The sequence below is a fragment of the Vespa crabro genome, chromosome 15 (assembly GCF_910589235.1).
Source record: "Vespa crabro chromosome 15, iyVesCrab1.2, whole genome shotgun sequence".
Taxonomy (NCBI): Eukaryota; Metazoa; Arthropoda; class Insecta; order Hymenoptera; family Vespidae; genus Vespa; species Vespa crabro.
In genome coordinates this window covers 4,267,496-4,287,495 of record NC_060969.1, presented here as the reverse complement: position 1 = coordinate 4,287,495, position 20,000 = coordinate 4,267,496, and the positions used below count along the sequence as shown (strand labels likewise).

The 20,000-nt window shown below is 28.7% G+C and overlaps 1 protein-coding gene across 7 annotated transcripts in view; it reads right to left on the bottom strand.

Moving 5' to 3' along the window:
• Positions 1-20,000, bottom strand: part of LOC124429596 — a 74,072-nt gene that overhangs the window by 23,678 nt on the left and 30,394 nt on the right. For all 7 annotated transcript variants that reach the window (XR_006943490.1, XM_046975058.1, XM_046975057.1 and 4 more), the window contains 12 exons: positions 17,416-17,558; positions 15,147-15,535; positions 12,895-13,029; positions 11,836-11,994; positions 11,511-11,675; positions 10,935-11,160; positions 10,437-10,738; positions 10,069-10,296; positions 9,791-9,964; positions 9,508-9,669; positions 9,164-9,406; positions 8,313-8,543 (listed from right to left, as the gene is read on the bottom strand). Coding sequence is in view for 6 of the 7 variants with exons in the window: in XM_046975058.1 (XP_046831014.1) it covers positions 8,313-8,543; positions 9,164-9,406; positions 9,508-9,669; positions 9,791-9,964; positions 10,069-10,296; positions 10,437-10,738; positions 10,935-11,160; positions 11,511-11,675; positions 11,836-11,994; positions 12,895-13,029; positions 15,147-15,535; positions 17,416-17,558 (2,557 nt within the window). In the remaining variant the exon portion in view is untranslated. The remainder of the gene's footprint in view (positions 1-8,312; positions 8,544-9,163; positions 9,407-9,507; positions 9,670-9,790; positions 9,965-10,068; positions 10,297-10,436; positions 10,739-10,934; positions 11,161-11,510; positions 11,676-11,835; positions 11,995-12,894; positions 13,030-15,146; positions 15,536-17,415; positions 17,559-20,000) is intronic.

The window sequence follows — 20,000 nt, the reverse complement described above, 5'->3', positions numbered from 1 at the left end:
TTTTCATTTTTTGCTTTTTTTTCTTTCTTTTTTCTTTTTGTTTTTTTTTTTTTTAACTTGTCCTGGCGATGATCAGCTGTTCGTATCTTTCGGGCATTTATCCGTCGTTCTGAAAAGTGAAAAAAAAAAAGAAAGATGAATATATTTATATAGATTGGAATGTATTGAATAATATTCACGCGTGCACAAATTACTATTGAATTGTATTCAATTGTATAAATAATAATAAGTAATAATAATTAACGCGATAATTAAGCGCTGATAATACGCTCTTTTTTTTATAATTCATTCCACACGGCGTACTCTATTTTCTAATTTTTCTTTTTTTTTCTTTTTTTTTTCTTTTTTTTTTCTTCTAATAAGCGTACTAAATTGCACAAATATAGAATATTAATCCTCTGTAATTTATTTCTCTCTTATTTTTTTTTATTTTTATTTTATATTTGTTTTTTTTTTTTTTTTTTTTGAAAAATGCAATTTTTATTAATCGAAGAATTAATCGATACTCCATTACATTGGATTTATTAATAAAATATATAGAAAGAATTCAAAGGGAAAATATATGTTCAATTAATTAATAGTAATAAAAAATTAAATTAAATAATATTGTTATAAGAAAGAAAATTAATTCTTAATAATCGAATTTATTTCTTATCAATTTTCTTGTAAAAAAAGATAAAATAAGAAATTGTAATTACGGAGGATTAACATATCTATCTATCTATCTATCTATCTATGTATATATATATAAATATATATATATATATATATATATATATATTTACATAGAAAATATGTAAAAAAAAAAAATATACATACATATACACGCATATATATTTATTGACCGATCGATATCATATATCTTCGATATTTTTAGCGATAGCTGAAAGAGAGGCGGGAATTCGAGTCAAGGTAAAATACCATTTCGCATAGATATATATATATATATATAGATATATATATATATATACATAAAGGAAGATCATCATATGTGTTCATATGTATATCGTATAAATGTATAATTAAATTAAACACGGTGTGGTTTTTCAATGAAAAGCGTTATCCGACACGTTAAACGTTAAAGTGATATACGTTACGCGATCGTGATGTCGACGTCATTCGACGATTCACCTGCGCAGGTGCATACTAAATAAAGGTTTGATAACCTTGTGCAATGTACAGCATAATCGCTTTCACCGATACGTTTCGGTAATTAATTATCCTTCCGTTCCAACTAGATAAAAGCACTCAATACAACTCCGGAATTGAAACTCATTGAAATTCGAGAGCCGCATCGTTCCGCTAATTAATTTCAATTACTAATTCGAATTGAATCCGTCGAAATAAAGATTTCACCTTGACTCGATCGAGTACGAAAGGTTTCGTTGTATTATCTCTCGTTCTAGATTTTTTTTCTTTTTCTTTTTCTTCTTCTTTTTCTTTTTCCTTTCAATTTATTTTTTTGTATCGCGTATAACGTTTTAAGCTCTTTCCTTTTCCTTGTTTCTTTTTTTTTTTTTCTATTTTTATTTTTATTTTTAATACCAAATTAAAATTAAGTTGATCAAATATTTTTGAAGCGAACGAAAAAATCTATAATCAGGACGAGAAATAATAGAAGAAAGGAAGAAGAAAAAGGAAAGTAATTGATTCTCTTAATTTTTTTTTCTTTTTTTTTTTCTTTCTTCCCCCCATTTAAATGAAAAAAAAAAAAAAAAAAAAAAACGAGTAAACACATCTATATCGAAAGGGTAAGTAAAGTTTCTTCTAAATAATTTCCAAGGAGAAGAAAAATTTTTTTTATACGAGAATGATATTTAATAAAAGGAAGAAAAAGTTTTGATTATTTATTTTATCAATCTTATTTGCTAATAATATTTCGATTCACTTATGTTTATATCTATATATCGAGGCTTGTCATTATCATTGTATTAATACTTTGACGTTATTGTTAATAAGAATAATTTGCACGTAAGAACGAGAAATGATGATAAAAAAAAAAAAAAAAAAAAAAAAAAAGAACTCCGTTCATAAGTTTTCATTTAATTCTATTTATCTACTTTAATTATAACAAAAACAAATGTTTAATTGTGATGAAAGAAAAAAAGAAAGATTTTAATATTCCTATTTTGTTTGTTTTCTTTTTTCTTTTTTTTTTCCATTTAATTTAATTGACTTAATTTAATTCATTTAATCTCATTCAAGAAATTTCTTATTAACAAGAAATATTATTAAGAAGAACGAAAGAAAAGAAACCATTCGTACTCACGATATTTCTGACTAACGTGCTGACAGAAACGTTCGATCGTTCGACGACGAATAATAATCATAATAATAATAATAATAATAATAATAATAATAATAATAATAATAATAATAATAATAATAATAATAATAATAATAATAATAATAATAATAATAATATCAATAATAACAATAATAATAATAACGCCAATCATAATAACGATAATAATAATAATAATAAATAATAATAAACAACAATAATAATAATAATTAATAATTAAAAAGAGATCATATTCATAGTTGTTGCTTCATCATGTAAACAAAAAAGCATTATTATTATTATCATTAATATTATTAATATTATTATTATTATCATCATCATTATTATTATTACTATTATTCTTATTATTATTATTATTATTATTATTATTATTATTATTGTTATTATCATTACTATGCGTTTACACGTTTGCATCTGTCTGATTAACAAAATTAAACTCGTTTAAAAGACGTATGCGATTTGCGCAACTCTAAGCAATATAGAATTTAGAAAGATACGCTAAACGCGTTTATGCGAAGATTGAAAAGAAAAATTAAGGGAGAAAGATAATGAAAATGGAAATATATGTGTGTGTACATACGTGTTGTACAGGTATTATATTAAAAACCCTCTATAACACATTATATAACTTTGACATTTTTAATAAACGATATATTAATTGTTATTACTTGTTTATATTAGTAAATAATTATTTACTAATTATAACTTATATAAAATATATATATATATATATATATATTATTATAATTTTCACCTTAATTAATTATATGTTTTTTAAACGTGAAAGAAAACGTTAGTTAAAGTTATAGAGGATTAACGAGAGCTAAATATATGAATGAATAGAAAAAGAAAATAAAGAAATAAGAAAAGGAAAGGGAGGAAAAAAAAAAAAAAGAAACAGAAATAAAGAGAAACAAAGACGAACAAAAAGAAAATTCTAAAGAGAAGAATGCTGTATATATAATCGTTGCCATCCATTCTTAAAACTATTATAAGTCCTATATTCTTTCTTATAACAATCAACAAAATAATATTTCTTAATTTAATCATCTTTTTGTACTTTTTCAATAAGTCAGACTTATAACAATTTCAAAAATACAAAGCTACGATTATGTGCGTACCAGAAAAATGTGAAGGGATTTAGTGAGTTGGTTGTTGGAGAGTGGCAGGGGGTGGTTTTAAGGGTAGGTGTTGTGCGGGGTTGCTAGTGGATAGAATTTTCTTTTCTTTTTATTTCTTTGAAAAAATAAAAAAAAAATAAAAAAAAAAAAGATTCCCGCGCGTACCTTCGAGACTCGGCATAGAAAAAGAAAAAAAGAATTTTAAATTCGAACTGCATTTAACTTTTCTTCGCTTTGTCTTTTCTTTTTCTTTTCTTTTCTTTTTTTTTTTTCCTTTCTTTCTTCAAGTAAAGCAATGAAGAAGATAAAAAAAAAAAAGGAAGCCTTTGGAGATATCGATATTGTTACACAATTAGCGTGCATTTTGTATGTTTATATATATATATATATATATATATATATATATATATGGTGAATTACCAATGTGGATGAGTTTAAACGTGTATCGCCCCTTTTTTCTCTCTTTTTTGTTTTTCTTTTTTCTTTCTTTTTTTTTTTGAAATAAACGTCAGACTCTAAGTCAAGGGACGATTAATCAGTCAGTCAGGATGGATAGTGAGATCAGTCAGTTAGTGTGATTTAGGTTTAAACGTTTTGGTCTCACCGAGCCTTTTGATAATAGTGAAGAAAGGTGCCAGTGAGTAATAATAGTAGTAGTGGTGGTGGTGGTGGTGGTGGTGGTGATGGTGATAGAAGTAGTATTAGTAGTAGCAATTAGTAATAGTAATAGCAGTAATAGTAATAGTAGTGATAGTAATAGTAGTAGTAGTAGTAGTAGTAGTAGTAGTAATAGCAATAGAAGTAATAAAAATAAAAGTACTACACAGTAATAGTTATAGCAGAAGTAATAAAAGTATACAGCAGTAGCTGTATGGTAGTAATAGTTACTAGTAATAAAAATAATAAAATGAAAAGTAGTATATAATAGTGATATGGTATTGATAGTAGTAATAGAGATAGAAGAAGTAGAAGTAGAAGTACAGTTAGTAGTAGTATGGTAATAGTAGCAGTAGCAGTAGCAGTAGCAGTAGCAGTAGCAGTAGTAGTAGTAGTAGTAGCAGTAGTAGTTAATAGAAGAAGTAGAAGTAATACACAATAGTTGTATGGTAGTGAGAGCTCTACAAAAAAAAAAAAAAGGTGAAAAGATTGACGTACGAGCTTTGCGATCGAAGAGCAACTTACAACGAGAGAAAGGAAAAAGAAAAAAAAAAACGAAGAAAAGGGAAAGGCGATGAGGGGGGGGGGTGGGGGAAAGTGCGTGGCAAGGATTCGTGTAGGTTATAAAAATTTTGCTTAAAGAAAAAAAAGATAGAGATGGGTTATTGTATGTTGGATTTGCTTTTTTTTTTCACTTATCTCGTTCTCTCTTTTGTCATCCCTCTCACCCTCTCTTTTACTCTCTCTCTCTCTCTCTCTCTCTCTCGCTCTTTTCTTTTTTCAGTTCCTTCTTTTTTCGTATTTTCTCTTCCATTTACACACACACACACACACATACACTCACTCATTCATTCATTCATTCATTCGTTCCAATTGTATAATATTTCTTCTCTCTGCCTTTATCTAACTTATGCATTCACTCTCTCCCTCTCTCTCTCTGTTCGTCCGTCCATCCGTCTTTCTCTAACTCACGCAATAATTCTCTCCGCTTTCACTCTATAAACACTCAATACCTGATCAATTTGATTAATTGTTTTCTTTCCTTTTTTTTGTTGTTTGTTTGTTTCGCATTCTTTTTTTTTTTCTCTTTCTATTTTTTTATTTTTCTTTTTCCTAATCGTCCGACTGCAAAAAGACATATATGAAATATAATATACATACATACATACATATATATGTATATGTATATACATATCATAGAAAGAAGAGATGAGTCAGTAATTAAAAATATAAGAAAAAAAAAAGGAAGAAAAAAAAATCAAAAAAGAAAATAAAAGAAAAATTGTGTGTGTGTGTGTGTGTGTATGTGTGTCGTGAGAGAACAGTATAACCTGATCTTTTGTTTTCGTTAATGTTGTTATTGTTTCTACTTTATATTTGGCGGAGGGGGAGGAGGAGGGGTAGAGGAGAGGAGATGTGTGAGAGAGATGTATCGAAAGAAAACGTTAATAATTATCATTATTATTATAATCTTATCATTATTATTTCGATCAGCTACTCTCTACCAGGCAACTTTCATTCACTATTACAATCGTTTTATTTATGTACTTACTTAAAGGGGCTGGCTGCAGCATGACATATTTAAAGGCCATCGTTAGGCTGTAAAGTAGCACCGATATATGTTCACGAGAGAGATCATCCGGATTCCAAGTAAAACGAATCCCGAAAATCATATTTTTCTCTTTTGCTTTTTCTCTGTGTTTTCGTTTTGTTTCTTTTTTATTTTTTTTTTTTTCCACGTCCACCCCCGGCTCTCCTTTTTTTTCCCCGCGCTTCCTTTTTTTCATTTCATTTTCATACGTTCAATTATTTTATTTTACTTTTTTTTTTTTCTTTCTTTCTTTTCTTTTCTTTTCTTTCATCTTACTCATTCTTTTTTTCTCTCTCGTATTAATAAATTTTCACGATAATCTTTTTTGCATTTCTCTTCTTACACGGCGCACGTTTTAAGAAATAATAACAAAAGACGATCGAAGGAAACAATTGAAGGAGGTTTTAGGTTAGGTTGAGAATCATTATCGCGCGAATTTTACGCGCCAAACTGTTTAAATTTTCTTTTGTTATAGCATATATCCAAAAAAAAATAAAAAAATAAAAAATACGTCGTACAAACGACAGATTATACTGAAAGAATGAGAGAAAGAGAAAGATTCTCAAAAATTTAATCCTCTCTTTCTCTCTCTCTCTCTCTCTCTTCTATTCTTTTTTTATGACTGATTGTAAACGTATCTGTTTTAAAAAAAAAAAATACGGAAAGAGAAAATTCATTTGATTCGTTCATTTCTCTCAGAAAAGAGAGAGAGAAAGAGAGAGAGAGAGAGAGAGAGAAAATGTGTCCGGAAATATAAAGGTTAGGTTGGTACGCCTGTGTATTAAATTATAATGTTGAAATATTAAATTAATCGTTTACTTCGTTACTCTTTCAACTCTTTATATAATATTTAATTTAACTTTAGCATTAATTGTTAATTATTTTTTATTCAAAAGTTAATATTTACCAAGTATAAATTTCGTAATATTTATTTTACTTTGGGTTCGTTTAAAAGACGAAAGAAAACAATTAGGTTATAAAGAGTTAAAAACGTTGCTCAGTTCTTCGCTCTGCATAATATTATAGTTTACTTTAACGTAATTGATTTTGTGTCAAATATTTGAAAATATTCGTGCGCGCTCTCTCTCGTTGATAAGAGATAATTGGAGAAAATAAGAAAATAAATGATATAGAAAAGAAGGAAAATAAAATTACAAGAAAGAAAGAAAAGTATGTAAGTAATGATATGTAAACAACACTGATTAAATCTCAATGATATTAATTATGATTATGACGGAAAGGATGAATAGGATTTGGATAAACAAAAAAAAAAAAAAAAAAAAAAAAAAAAGAAAAAAAGAAAAAAAAGAAAGAAAAAAAGAAAAAGGAAAAGGAAAAAAAGAAAAAAAAAAGATAGAAAAACAATGATCACGTTACCCTATTTTTATTTATGGTGTGTTTGATTTACATGAAAATCCTTTTTTGTGTTTTTCTTTTTTTCTTTTTTTTTCTTCTTCAAATTTTCTTTCCTATTTCCATAGACATACTGTAATAATTTTTAATTTTACAAATGTATGCAAGTGCATAGGAAAAGGTTTGCTGTTAAAATAAGATTATTTATTTATGTGTAAGAATTGGTCAATGAAATTTGTTTAATTTGTTCGTGTTTGTGTTTTTTCTTTTTTCTTATATATATATATATATATATATATATATATATATATATATATATATATATATATATATGTAAATGTATATATACTTTATTTAGTAATTAACGCATGAAAAGAATTAAACATAAAGCGAAAATATATTTCGCAAATAATGGCTAAATTAGAATTGAATATGATCGAATGAATGAGTGACGCATAAAGCTAGACATGAAAAGCAAAACATGCATGATGGGATAAAAACAAAAACAAAGAAAAAGGACACAAAAACAACAAAATAGCGAATGGAAATCAAACGTGTGGATAGGAAGGACATATATCCCAATTATCTTAAAGCCACTTTGAGTCGTTGCAATATTTCGATTCTTTCTCACAAGAATGCAACATTGCAATAAAATGACGCAACGATAACTATTGCACATTGTTCAAAAACTATATATATAGATTATAATTAAGGTCTTCGTTTCTCTCTCTTCTTGCTACAATAATTAATAAAAAAGAAAAAAAAAAGCGCGAAACGAAAACAATACAAAAAGAATCCATTTCACGATCACATTATTTTCAATAATATACATTTCGATATAAAAATTTCGATGATAAAAAAAAAAAAAAACAAAAAAGAAACAAAAAGAAAATATGACGACAAAACGTTAATGTCATGTCTCGAAGGTTACACGAAGAACGTAATGACGAAATGTATATGTATATCCATATATATATCCATATATATATATATATATATATATATATATATATATATATATATAAAAGAAAGAAAAAAATTCAACAGGAATCAAATTAGATTTGATTCGTAACGTCGATCGATCTCAAAAGCTTTCGGATTTGACGAGATTATATAGATGTTTAAGACCATCGATCAAATCCATGTGATGAGGTGGTTCGATCACGTTTACTTTACGCTCTCGAAAATATTCTCGCCTCTGTTTATGGCTATCCATGATCGAGCGCGTAGCTTCCTCGTTATCTCTATCCGTCGTGGTCTCAATTGGATCTTCTTGATCGCTCACCTGTACGATACTATCTGGTATGGGTAACGGCTTGGCCACTCCTATGCGTACGGTTCCTTTTGGTGCACCTTTCAGAGCCTGAACAGCTTGGTCAAGAGTTGCATTCTCTAAAGCGATATCGTTCACGAACAAAAGTCGATCACCTGGTATAAGTTGGCCATCAACTTGTGCCACACCACCAGGAACGAGCGATCTTATTACTATCACAGTTTCGTTGGGGTTCATTGGATCCTGAATAAACAGACAAAATGTGATGATATTATTTAAAAAAGAAAAACAAAATATATTATAGATAATATATATATATATATATATATATATATATATGTTCTATATATTATTTATATTCTGTCTATACTATTTATATTTTATCATTTTCAATACTATATTGCTTATACAGAGATATGTATACATATATATATATATTGTATAACACTGTATAATACTGTATTATATTGTATAATATTGTATAATATTAGTACTATATTATAATATGTATTATAATATTATATTTGCACTGTATTATACCATATAATATTGTATACTATAATATTAATACTGTATTATACTCTATCTTTCTCTATCCATAAATCTATATAGATAGAATGATAAAACAAATCATATTATTATATAGTGTGTGTAGAGACAAACATTATTCCATTTTTAAACAGAAATGTAAGCATTGGTGAAATAGTTGATTTAAAGATCTTTAGAATAACTTAATCATTCAAAACAATAATCTAGACAATGAGAAAGATTTGAATTTTCAAATCTTGATACAAATAGGTCGAGGATTCAATTTTTTTCACAAATCCTACACACACTCACACACATATATGTATACGTTATACCTGATAATCCAAAATGGAGAACCCAAGGCCCCTCTCTCCTTTAACCAGCTCGATAATTTGCGGTTCTGAGCTCCACATAGCCAAGCCCGTTAATGGTTCTAATGATCGTGACTTCATTTTGTTCAAGCTAGCGTCAGTAACTGTTGCGGTCGTAGTAGTTGAAGCCAAGGATCCATCAGATTTCGCTTTTACAAGTCTATCCATTGTTGGTAAAAGATTTTGAAGGGATCCACCGAGAATACTCTGTATATTTCATTGGATTAAATAAATTAACATTATGATTCGATGAAAATAGAAAGGATATAAAATAATTGATAAATATTAGATAATATTTTTAAATTTACTCTGGTTTGAAAGGCTGCTTGATGTTGAGCAGTATCGATGGGACACAATGGATCCTGGGAGGCCACATTCCTTCCGCAAACCATACGAACGTGTATAGGCAATTCTTTTAAAACGCTAACTACTTCCATATGATTTATACCGAGCAAACGGTAACCATTTACCTTAAGGAATATAAAAATTTTTTACGTTAATTGTTTCTTTCTTTTTTTTTTTTTGTATATATTTTGTTTTTTGTTTTTTTTCTTTTTTTCTCTCTTAGATAATAAATTAAATAAATCTTACCTCCAACAATTCGTCTCCTGATCGTAATGTACCATTTTGACCGACAGGTCCCTCAGGTAAAATCGAACGTATGTAATGATGAGGCCTCACTTCTTGACCATTTTCAACGTCCACCGTACCTTCTAAACTAATACCAAGACCGCTACCTTCTGCAAATTTCTTCAATTGTGCTACCTATATACGATAAAAAGAATATTATCAATGTTTTATTATTATAATGATTTATATCCGATCATTGAATTTTATTATATTAAATCTTATTTATTAATAAGACATACCACTATTTCGGTATCAGGTCCTACGATCTTTTGCCATTTCGATTTTATTGCCGCACGAATTTGTGCTGTTAATTCGCTCGATGGATCGCTCAATAAAGCTTCGACGTTGGTAGCTTCGTCGAATTCATCGTTACCAGTTATTTCACGATCTGCCTCTTGAAGTACGGCACTATCTACGGTAGTATGCGATTCACCTTCAGGCTCTATCTCTGTAGTAGTGTCGCCATCCTAAAAAAAAAAAAAAAAAAAAAGCAAAAAAAAAGGGGAAAAAAAAACCGAACGCAATGAACTTCATTATTATCTATAATCTTTTCTCAAAGTATTAAAGGTCGAATGATAATAAGGTCTTACGAATGAGCGGAACTTACCGCGCTTATCGGGAAACTGGGTAGGCTCGTTATCGACGGTGAACTTGGCTGAGGTAGTCTCAGCTCGCTAGCTGCGATCGCTTGTTGAAGTTGTTCGTACTTTGGTCCACGTAAATATCTTTCCAAGCAGAGAACAACGGTCTGCCCGGTACTTCTAAGAACTTCAACTGCCTCGTGATTCGAATAACCCTGTAGAGAATGACCATCCACCTCGACTATCCTATCGTTTATTTGTATTTTATTACTTAAGTCTGCCGCGCTACCCTCGCTTATGCTCTTGACAAAGATCCCCGAAAGTTCCTCTGAAAAATCATTACCAACCGTCCTCTGTGATCTTCGCGCAATAAGTCTATTATTTTCGTGCACGTCTTTATTTATTTATTTATTGTATTTTATTTTATTTTGATTTATCTATTTAGTTTTTTCTGTGTGTATGTGTGTGTGTGTTTTTTTTTTTTTTTTTTTTTTTTTTTTTTCTAGCAGCACTGGCTCTCTCACCCTTCTCGCAAACGTAGCCGGCTATAGTGATCCCAAGGCCGTAAATATCCTTCTTAAGCTCGACGGTGAAACGCTCCATTTCTGGCAGTGAATTAACATCGATGGCGTCCATGCTGAGGACCGGTAGTTCCGGAATTTGTACCGGTACCGTCGGTATAACTGGCATCGCTCCAATTTGTATGGGGTTGCGTCTGGGTACCACATCCATGATGAGACTGGTTCTTGCCTTGAGAGAAGGGACACACATTTCGCCATTTATATTCTAATATCCCGTGTAATATCCCGAAAGTATTCACGCGCCTGATCCGCATATTTTCGATGGAATATGCTAATATATTTTTTCTTTTTAGTTTTTTTATGTTTTTTTTTTTTTTTTTTTTTTTTTTTCATTTCGCTCGGAATACGTTCGTTTCGTTCGCAATTTTGTTCACTCGTGGTTTTTTTCCCCCTTTTTTTTTTGTTTTTTTTTTTCGCTTTTTTTTGTTCTTTTTTTTTTCTTTTTTAATAATTTATAGCAGCATCGATCGTAGCAGCGCACACTAGCAGTAGCTGATCAACACGTTTCGTCGCACTCACGTCGGACTCCTGCGAATACATATAACCGTTGTCGTAACTGGCATCACCCTGTTGTACGTGTCGTATGTTGTAAGTCTCAGGTACACTGTGGACCAGGTATCTCTCCAATTCGTCCGGATCACCGAGGATCTTCGTTGGTACGATCGGAGCATGACTTCCGATGGCCTAAAAAGGAAAGAAGAAAAAAAGGAGAGAAAAAAAAAAAGCAAAAAAGAAAGAAGAAAAATCGTAAAGTTATCCGAAGTAATTTAATCGAATCGTTACGATTCTCAACGAGCTCCATTTAATAATTATTTTATCGTAATCAATGGACATTTTGATATACCTGGAAATCCGGTGAGGTTGGTTCAACTGGTCTTGCGACAACGAGGCGCACGTGTGTCCCTGATTGCCGTAGAACAGCTGCAACCTGTTCGCTTCCCATTCCTCGTAGATTGACATCTCCGATTTGAAGTATATGGTCCCCGCTTTGTAGCCGATTATCCTGATAATTCAAAGTTCACAATTTGCAGGAATGAATGAATTAATTAATTTCTTTCCTTCCTTCCTTTGTCTTTTTTTCTTTTTTACCATCGTTCCCGTTCTGTGTTAAAACAAGAGTAACCAATAAATAATTGAGATTATAAAATTATAAAAAAAAAAAAAAAAAAAAAAAACAAAAAAACAAAAAAAAGAAATTAATAATATTTCATTCGAATAAAAAATATTGAAAACTTTCGAGCCTTACTTATATCATCGATTTAACGTGTATAATAAAAAAAAAGAAAATTCCTTATTAACAGAATATAAAAAGAAACATTTATATACGATACAGACAATAACCTATATAACGTTGTTCCTTTGATTTTCCTTAATTCGAGGAAAACTTCGATCGTTCCGACAAAACGAGCTATGTGTAACATTAATTACGATATCCGCATAAAAGAGCAAGCGTTTAATTTAAGCTTCCTCCGCTTTAATTACCCTAACGATTATTTTCCCTTTGAAGTAGTCTATCATATATAACGTTTACGTGTTGGTTAATTTACGTATCTCTACGTATACGTAATATGTCTACGTCTACGTCTACGTTTACGTCTACGATATACTAAATAAATACATAGAATATTCTGAATCATGGAACTGTTTCTATTAGAATTCTATTAAAATCTGTATTAAGTCTGTTAAACGGTGAAGATAATCGTTTAAACTTTAATGGCTTCCAATTTTAACAGAATCCTGAATTCTGAAAAGCTTACGAAAGTAAATATCCTTTCTCAATTAGTACAAGTTGAATCAAGCAAAGATTGAAGGAGGAGGATCAAAAGGATCAAAGGGCTAAAGAATGAAGAGAGATAGATAGATATATAGATATATAGATAGTTCCTTTCGATTGGATACTCACGCGATCGGCGACGCCTCCGGGAAGGATGGTCTTGACGACGACGCCTGTGCTACGGCCTCCGATAATCCCAAATCCAAGACCGCTGCCATCATTGATAAGGTTTATCACTTCTACCTGCGCCCATTCCGTGTTCAGCTATAACAAACATAATTCATAAAATTACAATTTATAAACGAACGAATTTTCTTTCTTCCTTTCACTTTTTTCCCCTCTCATCTACCTTCTCCTTTTCTTTTTCTTTTCCTTCAGTTTTATTCCCTTTTTCTTATTTATTTATTTATTTATTTAATTATTCATTTATTTAATTAAACGAAATGTGATTACACATAGGTATTGAATTAATTAAATTAATTAATTAAAAACGATTAAATTTTTCCCTCTTTTTCTCTTTTTTTTTTTTTATATCGTACGAAATATAAGGATAATGTTAAATAATTAAACAATTAAATTAATAATTTGATAATATTAATGATTTAATATGAAATATTAATTAATGTTCTTGAGATTTATTTTTCTCTTTTCTTTTCTTTCTTTTTTTTTCTCTTCTTCTTTTTTTTTTTTTTTTTTTTACTATTAACAGAAGGATTATGTCGAAAGTAACATTTATGGATATTGTTGTTGTTCCATTTCGTACTATAAATATAATAACTTATTAGGAAAAAAAAAAAAATATATATATATATATATCGTATCGTAATCGTTAATGGATAATGATCGAAAAGATTTATTTTGATTATGATAATGTAGAAGGGAAATAAAATTTGATGATTCAACATTTGCAACTTTTAACCGTAGCAAATCACGTCGTTCCACGTCCACAATATATAATACGATTTCCTTGCTCGTTATCGTCGTCGAGAAGACGAGGAAGAGGAAGAGGAAGAGAACGACGGAAGGAACGAAGCAAGGGAAAAAAAAGAAGAAGAAGAAGAAGAAGAAGAAAAAGAAAACTAAAATAAAAAATAAAAAAAAAAGTAAAAGGACGAAAATAATCGTTCACGAACGAAGTATATAAGGCATATAGAGAAACTTTTATTTAAGAAATTTTTATGATAAATTTAATTTTATCTTTTATTTAATCAATCATTTTCTTATATCTTCTCTCTTATCATTCTCCTCTTATTTTATTTTTTATTTTATATTTTATATTTTTTATTTATTTATTTATTTATTTATTTATTATTATTATTTTTTTTTTTTTTTTTGAAATAATATTTCCTGTCAGTCAAGTAACAATGAAGTCCGGGTTAAAGGGAAATAATTAAAATACTAATTAACGAAGTCACAAGAGTAATCTCCCTTCTTCATTTTCAACAACGTAAGAGTAAAACGAACGAGCACGGATTTGTTCTGACCGTAATAAGTTAATTTGAACGTATTTCGAAAAGAAAATTACTTCCAAAATCTCTGACACGTGTTGTCTTACAAAGAGGAAAAGAGAATTAATGGAGAAATGGGGATAAAAAAAATTAAAAAATAAATAAACAAATTTATTAATTAATTAAAAGGAAAAACATAAGCAAGAGAGAATAGATGGAGGAGTAAACAATATAAAGGAAAATAAAAGAAAAATATAAACAAAGCAGAATAGACAAAAAAGTAAAGAAGAAAAAATAAAAGAAAAATAAAAAAAAAAAAAAAAAAAGAAAAATAGAAAGATAAAGAAAATAACGTAATAGGGTTGAAGATAAATTCCAAGTGACGCGAAGTAATATTTCGGAAGAACCCGGGAAACTTTGTGTAAAAAAGAAAAAAAAAAAAAAAAAAAGGTGGAGATAGTGAAGAAGGAGGAGGAGGAGGAGGAGGGACGTGGAGGAGAAGAATAAGGAGATGTAGGATAAGGAGAGTTGGGAAAAAGTCGTGAGGTAGCTGGAATGAAAGGAGCGTGGAATAAAGAGAGAGAGAGAGAGAGAGATATCCTGCTGATAAAAAAAAAAGAAAAAAGAAAGAAAGAAAGAAAAAAGAAAAAGATAGGGAAGAGGTAATAATAAGGTAAAGATGAGAAAAAAGAAAATCTTTAAAGGTACTTTTTCTTTTTTACGTATTTCGATAAAAAAAAAAATTCGAATTTTATAACGATCCAACGATTACGTCGTACGCATGGTTAATGAGTTTTTAATGACTTTCTACGTTCTTCAAATTTTTCTTCGGCTTTCCTCCCTTTTTAATTGCATATTATATCGAAACAAAAAAAAAAAAAAGAAAATAAAAGAAAAAGAAAAGCGAAAAATAAAGGAATTGAATATACTTACCACCATGTCAGGGCCACTCTTGGAGGCGTCACTGACAGCGGAAGGGCTCCTTTCGATGACGAGGTCTCCGTGAACGGTGCCGGGTATCGGTGTGGAAGTTGGTGTAGGTATTGGTGTTGGTGTTGGTGTTGGTGTTGCTGCAGAGGTGTTACTAGCAGGTTGACTTGATTTAGGTGTTGCTGCTGGTGTGACAATCGACGACACTGACACCGACTGATCTTTGTCCGAGCCAATTTGATTGTTATTGTTGTTGTTGTTGTTGTTGTTGTTGTTGTTGTTCCCCGCAGCACAGACGGCTGCTGCTGCTGCTCCTCCTCCAGCTGCTCCTGCGGCCGCTGTCGAACTCGAACCTCCGGACAATTCATCCGTCGGCAAAGAATTCCCAATGTCTAATAAAATTATATGAATTTCAATAAGGCTCGATTGAAAATGTGAAAAGTCTCTTTTCCTTTATCTTGGCAAAGCCATTAGATAGAAATAGAAGAACTTTTCTCTCTATCTTTGTCTCCGTCTCTATCTTATTCTCTGTCACTCTCTTCTCCTTCTTCTCTCTCTCCCTCTCTCTTTCTCACACGTCGGAAGCAATCTTCTTCCAATCGACAGGACGCTCAGCTTTTATTCTATTCGACTGGATTCCATTTTCTGCGAAGGGACTATGAACTAACTCTTTTCATCAGACAAGATAGGGAAGGAGAAGGGGAGGGAGAGAGAGAGAGAGACAGTACATTTTTTTCATATGCATTAATTTACATTATGCTGGGATCTAATTAAAATCGCACGACCGTATACAAACTTGCATTCAGAGAGAAGGACATAAAAAGAAAGAGAGAGAGAGAGAGAGTCAGAGAATGAGAGAGAAAAAAGAACATATATTACTTTAATTCTATCTTGGCTAAGCTCTTGAATGAACAATAGGATTACAAAAGGCATAATTATTTTAATATACAAATTAAAACGCAAAGACTGTATAATGATTAATATTGATAATAAGGGATAAACTGTTAAGAAATAAGGAAAATAAAAAATGAAAATGATCGTTAAAAATAAAGAAAACAAATGTAGATATAATAAGTATATCTTTCAAAGAAGAAAAAAAACCAATATTATAATAAATAAATATTTCTGTGTGTGTGTGTGTGTGTGTGTGTGTCTGTATATATGTGTTAAAGATTGATAAATAAATAAGTTTTATTTAAGTCTCAGAAAAAATTCTCTTAGTATCGACAATTACGTGAAATATACAATTAGTTATATATCGATCGTAAAATTAAATTCTACGAGAAAAAAAAAAAAAAAGAAAAGAAAAAAGTCGAGAATATAAATAAAATGAGATTGAATTTATCAAAGGACGATAAATCGAAAAATAAAAATTAAAGAAAGAAAGAAGGATAAAAATAGCAAGAAATTGGAATGCTGATATATATATATATATATATATATATATATATATATATATATATATATATATATATATATATTTGAACGATGTACTGAAGTAGAATTGGATTCAAAGATTAAAATCAGAATAGCATACAACTCTGACTATTGTATAATACTTTTGGCAAAATAAAAGCTCATGATAAAAGCTTTCGTAAGACAAGAATGTAACATTAAGAAAATAAAAGAAATCGAAGAAATATCCAGGAGCATTTGCATATAAACCAACTATCCATTCAATTCTGATTATTATATAAGGAAGAAACACGTGAATGATCCATAATAATTCTCATAGGACACGTTTAGGTTTCGATTAAACTACTACATAAGAACACGTTCGCATGAACGTGATCTATATAATAAATCTCCTTGAAGTGTTTACGTTCTAATTTAATTGATAAATAAAAATAAAACACACACACACACACACAGATACACACATACATATACAATCATGTGGATGATTTATAACAAATCTTACGTACACATATAAAGAAAGAAAGAAAGAGAGAGAGAGAGAGAGAGAGACATTTAGTTTTTAATTTAACTATTACATGGACATGTTTAGGTTATGATTTAATTACTCTATACAGGAACAATCAAACGAATGATCTCTATAATAAATCTCATGGTATATACTTTTAAAAGATTTTGTGTTAATTTGTTCAAATAAATTTCGCATTGAAACGACAATCTTATTGTTTGATATCGTTTAAATGGACATTTGAGTTTCGTTATTAGAGATCATGATAAAAAAGAAAAAAAAGAAAAGAAAAGAAAAGAGAAGAAAAAAGATCACGTTAAAACATGAAAGAAGATATTATTAAAATACCTTGGGTGCTTCTTGCTACGACCAACTCGACAAGACCACGAGCTTTCTGAAGGATCGAAATTGCTTGCTCGTGAGAGATATTCGAGTCTAAAGGTTGTCCATCTATTGCCAATATTTGATCACCTTCTAACAAACGACCATCGCTGAAACAAAAATTTCTTTTATTATTATTATTATTATTATTATTATTATTATTATTATTATTATTATTATTATTAAATTGTCCGAAAAGATTTCATATAAATACATATGTATTTAAAACACATATCGATTATAAAGCTATAAACGTATGTGCGTAGAAAAAATTATTAGTTTAAAAGAGATTTTCATTTAAATTTTACTATGAAACCATATAGAAGCGATTAAATTATGGCAGGAGAGTGATGGTTTCTCAGGTTACATTGCATCATTATTCTCCGTTTACCTTATACCATTATTCAACGGGTATAATAATGGTATAGGATAAGACCTGAGAAAGTACAGAGTAAGCGTAGAAATCGTTATTACGAAAAGAAAATCTTCGGAATTTTCGATCATTCAATTTCTTACATTGTCGAGCATTAATAAATTTTTTATCCTTTTTTCTTTCTTCCTTTTTTATTCTTTTTTTTTTTTTTTTTTTTTTTTTTTTAATAAACTAAACATTGAAATAATAAAACTTAGATAATATCATCACAAGTTTTGTTCTCTTATTACGAGGAAGGAAAAGAAAAAAAAAAAAAAAAAAAATTGGCCAAGTTTTTCAAAATTATTAACAAAATCGATTTTATTATAACAATATTATTGCATTGTTTAAATAAATAAAGAATAAAATACGCTTGAAAACAGTGTTTTTTGTAAGTTTCTACGATTTTCCGTTCCGAAAATTCAAACAAAGGAAAAAAATTCAATTAAAAAAATTATTAACAAAATCGATTTTATTATAACAATATTATTGCATTGTTTAAACAAATAAAGAATAAAATACGCTTGAAAGCAGTGTTTTTTTTAAGTTTCTACGATTTTTCGTTCCGAAAATTCAAACAAAAGAAAAAAATTCAATTAAAAAAATTATTAACAAAATCGATTTTATTATAACAATATTATTGCATTGTTTAAACAAATAAAGAATAAAATACGCTTGAAAGCAGTGTTTTTTTTAAGTTTCTACGATTTTTCGTTCCGAAAATTCAAACAAAAGAAAAAAATTCAATTAAAAAAATTATTAACAAAATCGATTTTATTATAACAATATTATTGCATTGTTTAAATAAATAAAGAATAAAATACGCTTGAAAACAGTGTTTTTTGTAAGTTTCTACGATTTTCCGTTCCGAAAATTCAAACAAAGGAAAAAAATTCAATTAAAAAAATTATTAACAAAATCGATTTTATTATAACAATATTATTGCATTGTTTAAACAAATAAAGAATAAAATACGCTTGAAAACAGTGTTTTTTTTAAGTTTCTACGATTTTTCGTTTCGAAAATTCAAACAAAAGAAAAAAATTCAATTAAAAAAATTATTAACAAAACCGATTTTATTATAACAATATTATTGCATTGTTTAAACAAATAAAGAATAAAATACGCTTGAAAATGGTGTTTTTTTCAAGTCTGTATGACTTTTCATTTCGAAAATATCGTCTTCGAAAGATTTTCATTCATAATTCGTATAGTACAGCTGTTCGTAGTAATAGTAGTAGTAGTAGTAGTAGGCCAGCGTAAATTCTCAGAATTTATGTAGGTTAGTGTGTCACCGACCTAATTTGAATGAAATTATATAGGTCAGTGGGACATCGTAAATGTCTTCCACTAATATGGGTATATCTCCGAAACTAAAAATCGTAGAAACTCGAATCAAACGCCATTATAAAGGGCAAAATTTTCTTTGTTTTTACAACTTATTGTTAATAATTAATTAACAATTTGTTATAAACAATTTTTATAAACAAAATTCATACGAAGTAAAATCATCTTATTTTGACGATGACATTCAGATTTCGATTGATTTATAAAATCACATTAATTAATAAATAATTATTATAAACAAATTCCTCTTTTTTTACCTTACGAAACAACAATTTTTTTTTTATATAATTAATAAATACTCCTTTCATTTACATGAGAATATTTTCGATACTAAAAGTCGTAGGGACTTGAATCAAATAACATTATAAAGGGCAAAATTTTCTCTATTTTTTCAATATATTGTTAATAATAAATTAATTAATTATTTAACAATTAATTAATTCGTTAGAAACAATTTTTATTAACAAATTCTTACGAAGTAAAGTCACTTTATTTTGAGAGAAAAAAATATAAAAAATTCTGATTCCAACCGATTTGTAAAATAACATTAATTGACGAGTAATTAATATAAACAAATTACTTTTTTATGGAAGAATTCTTTTCTACACTATCAAAATTTCAAAAGCCATTAATTCCAAAAGTAATCTTACTTTACTTACGCTATAATTGATATATTACAAAAATTTTTTAATTATATATTATTATTATTATTATTATTATTATTATTATTATTATTATATAACATTAGAAAGACAGACGTAATATAATATTTTATCAGATAGAAACAAAAAAC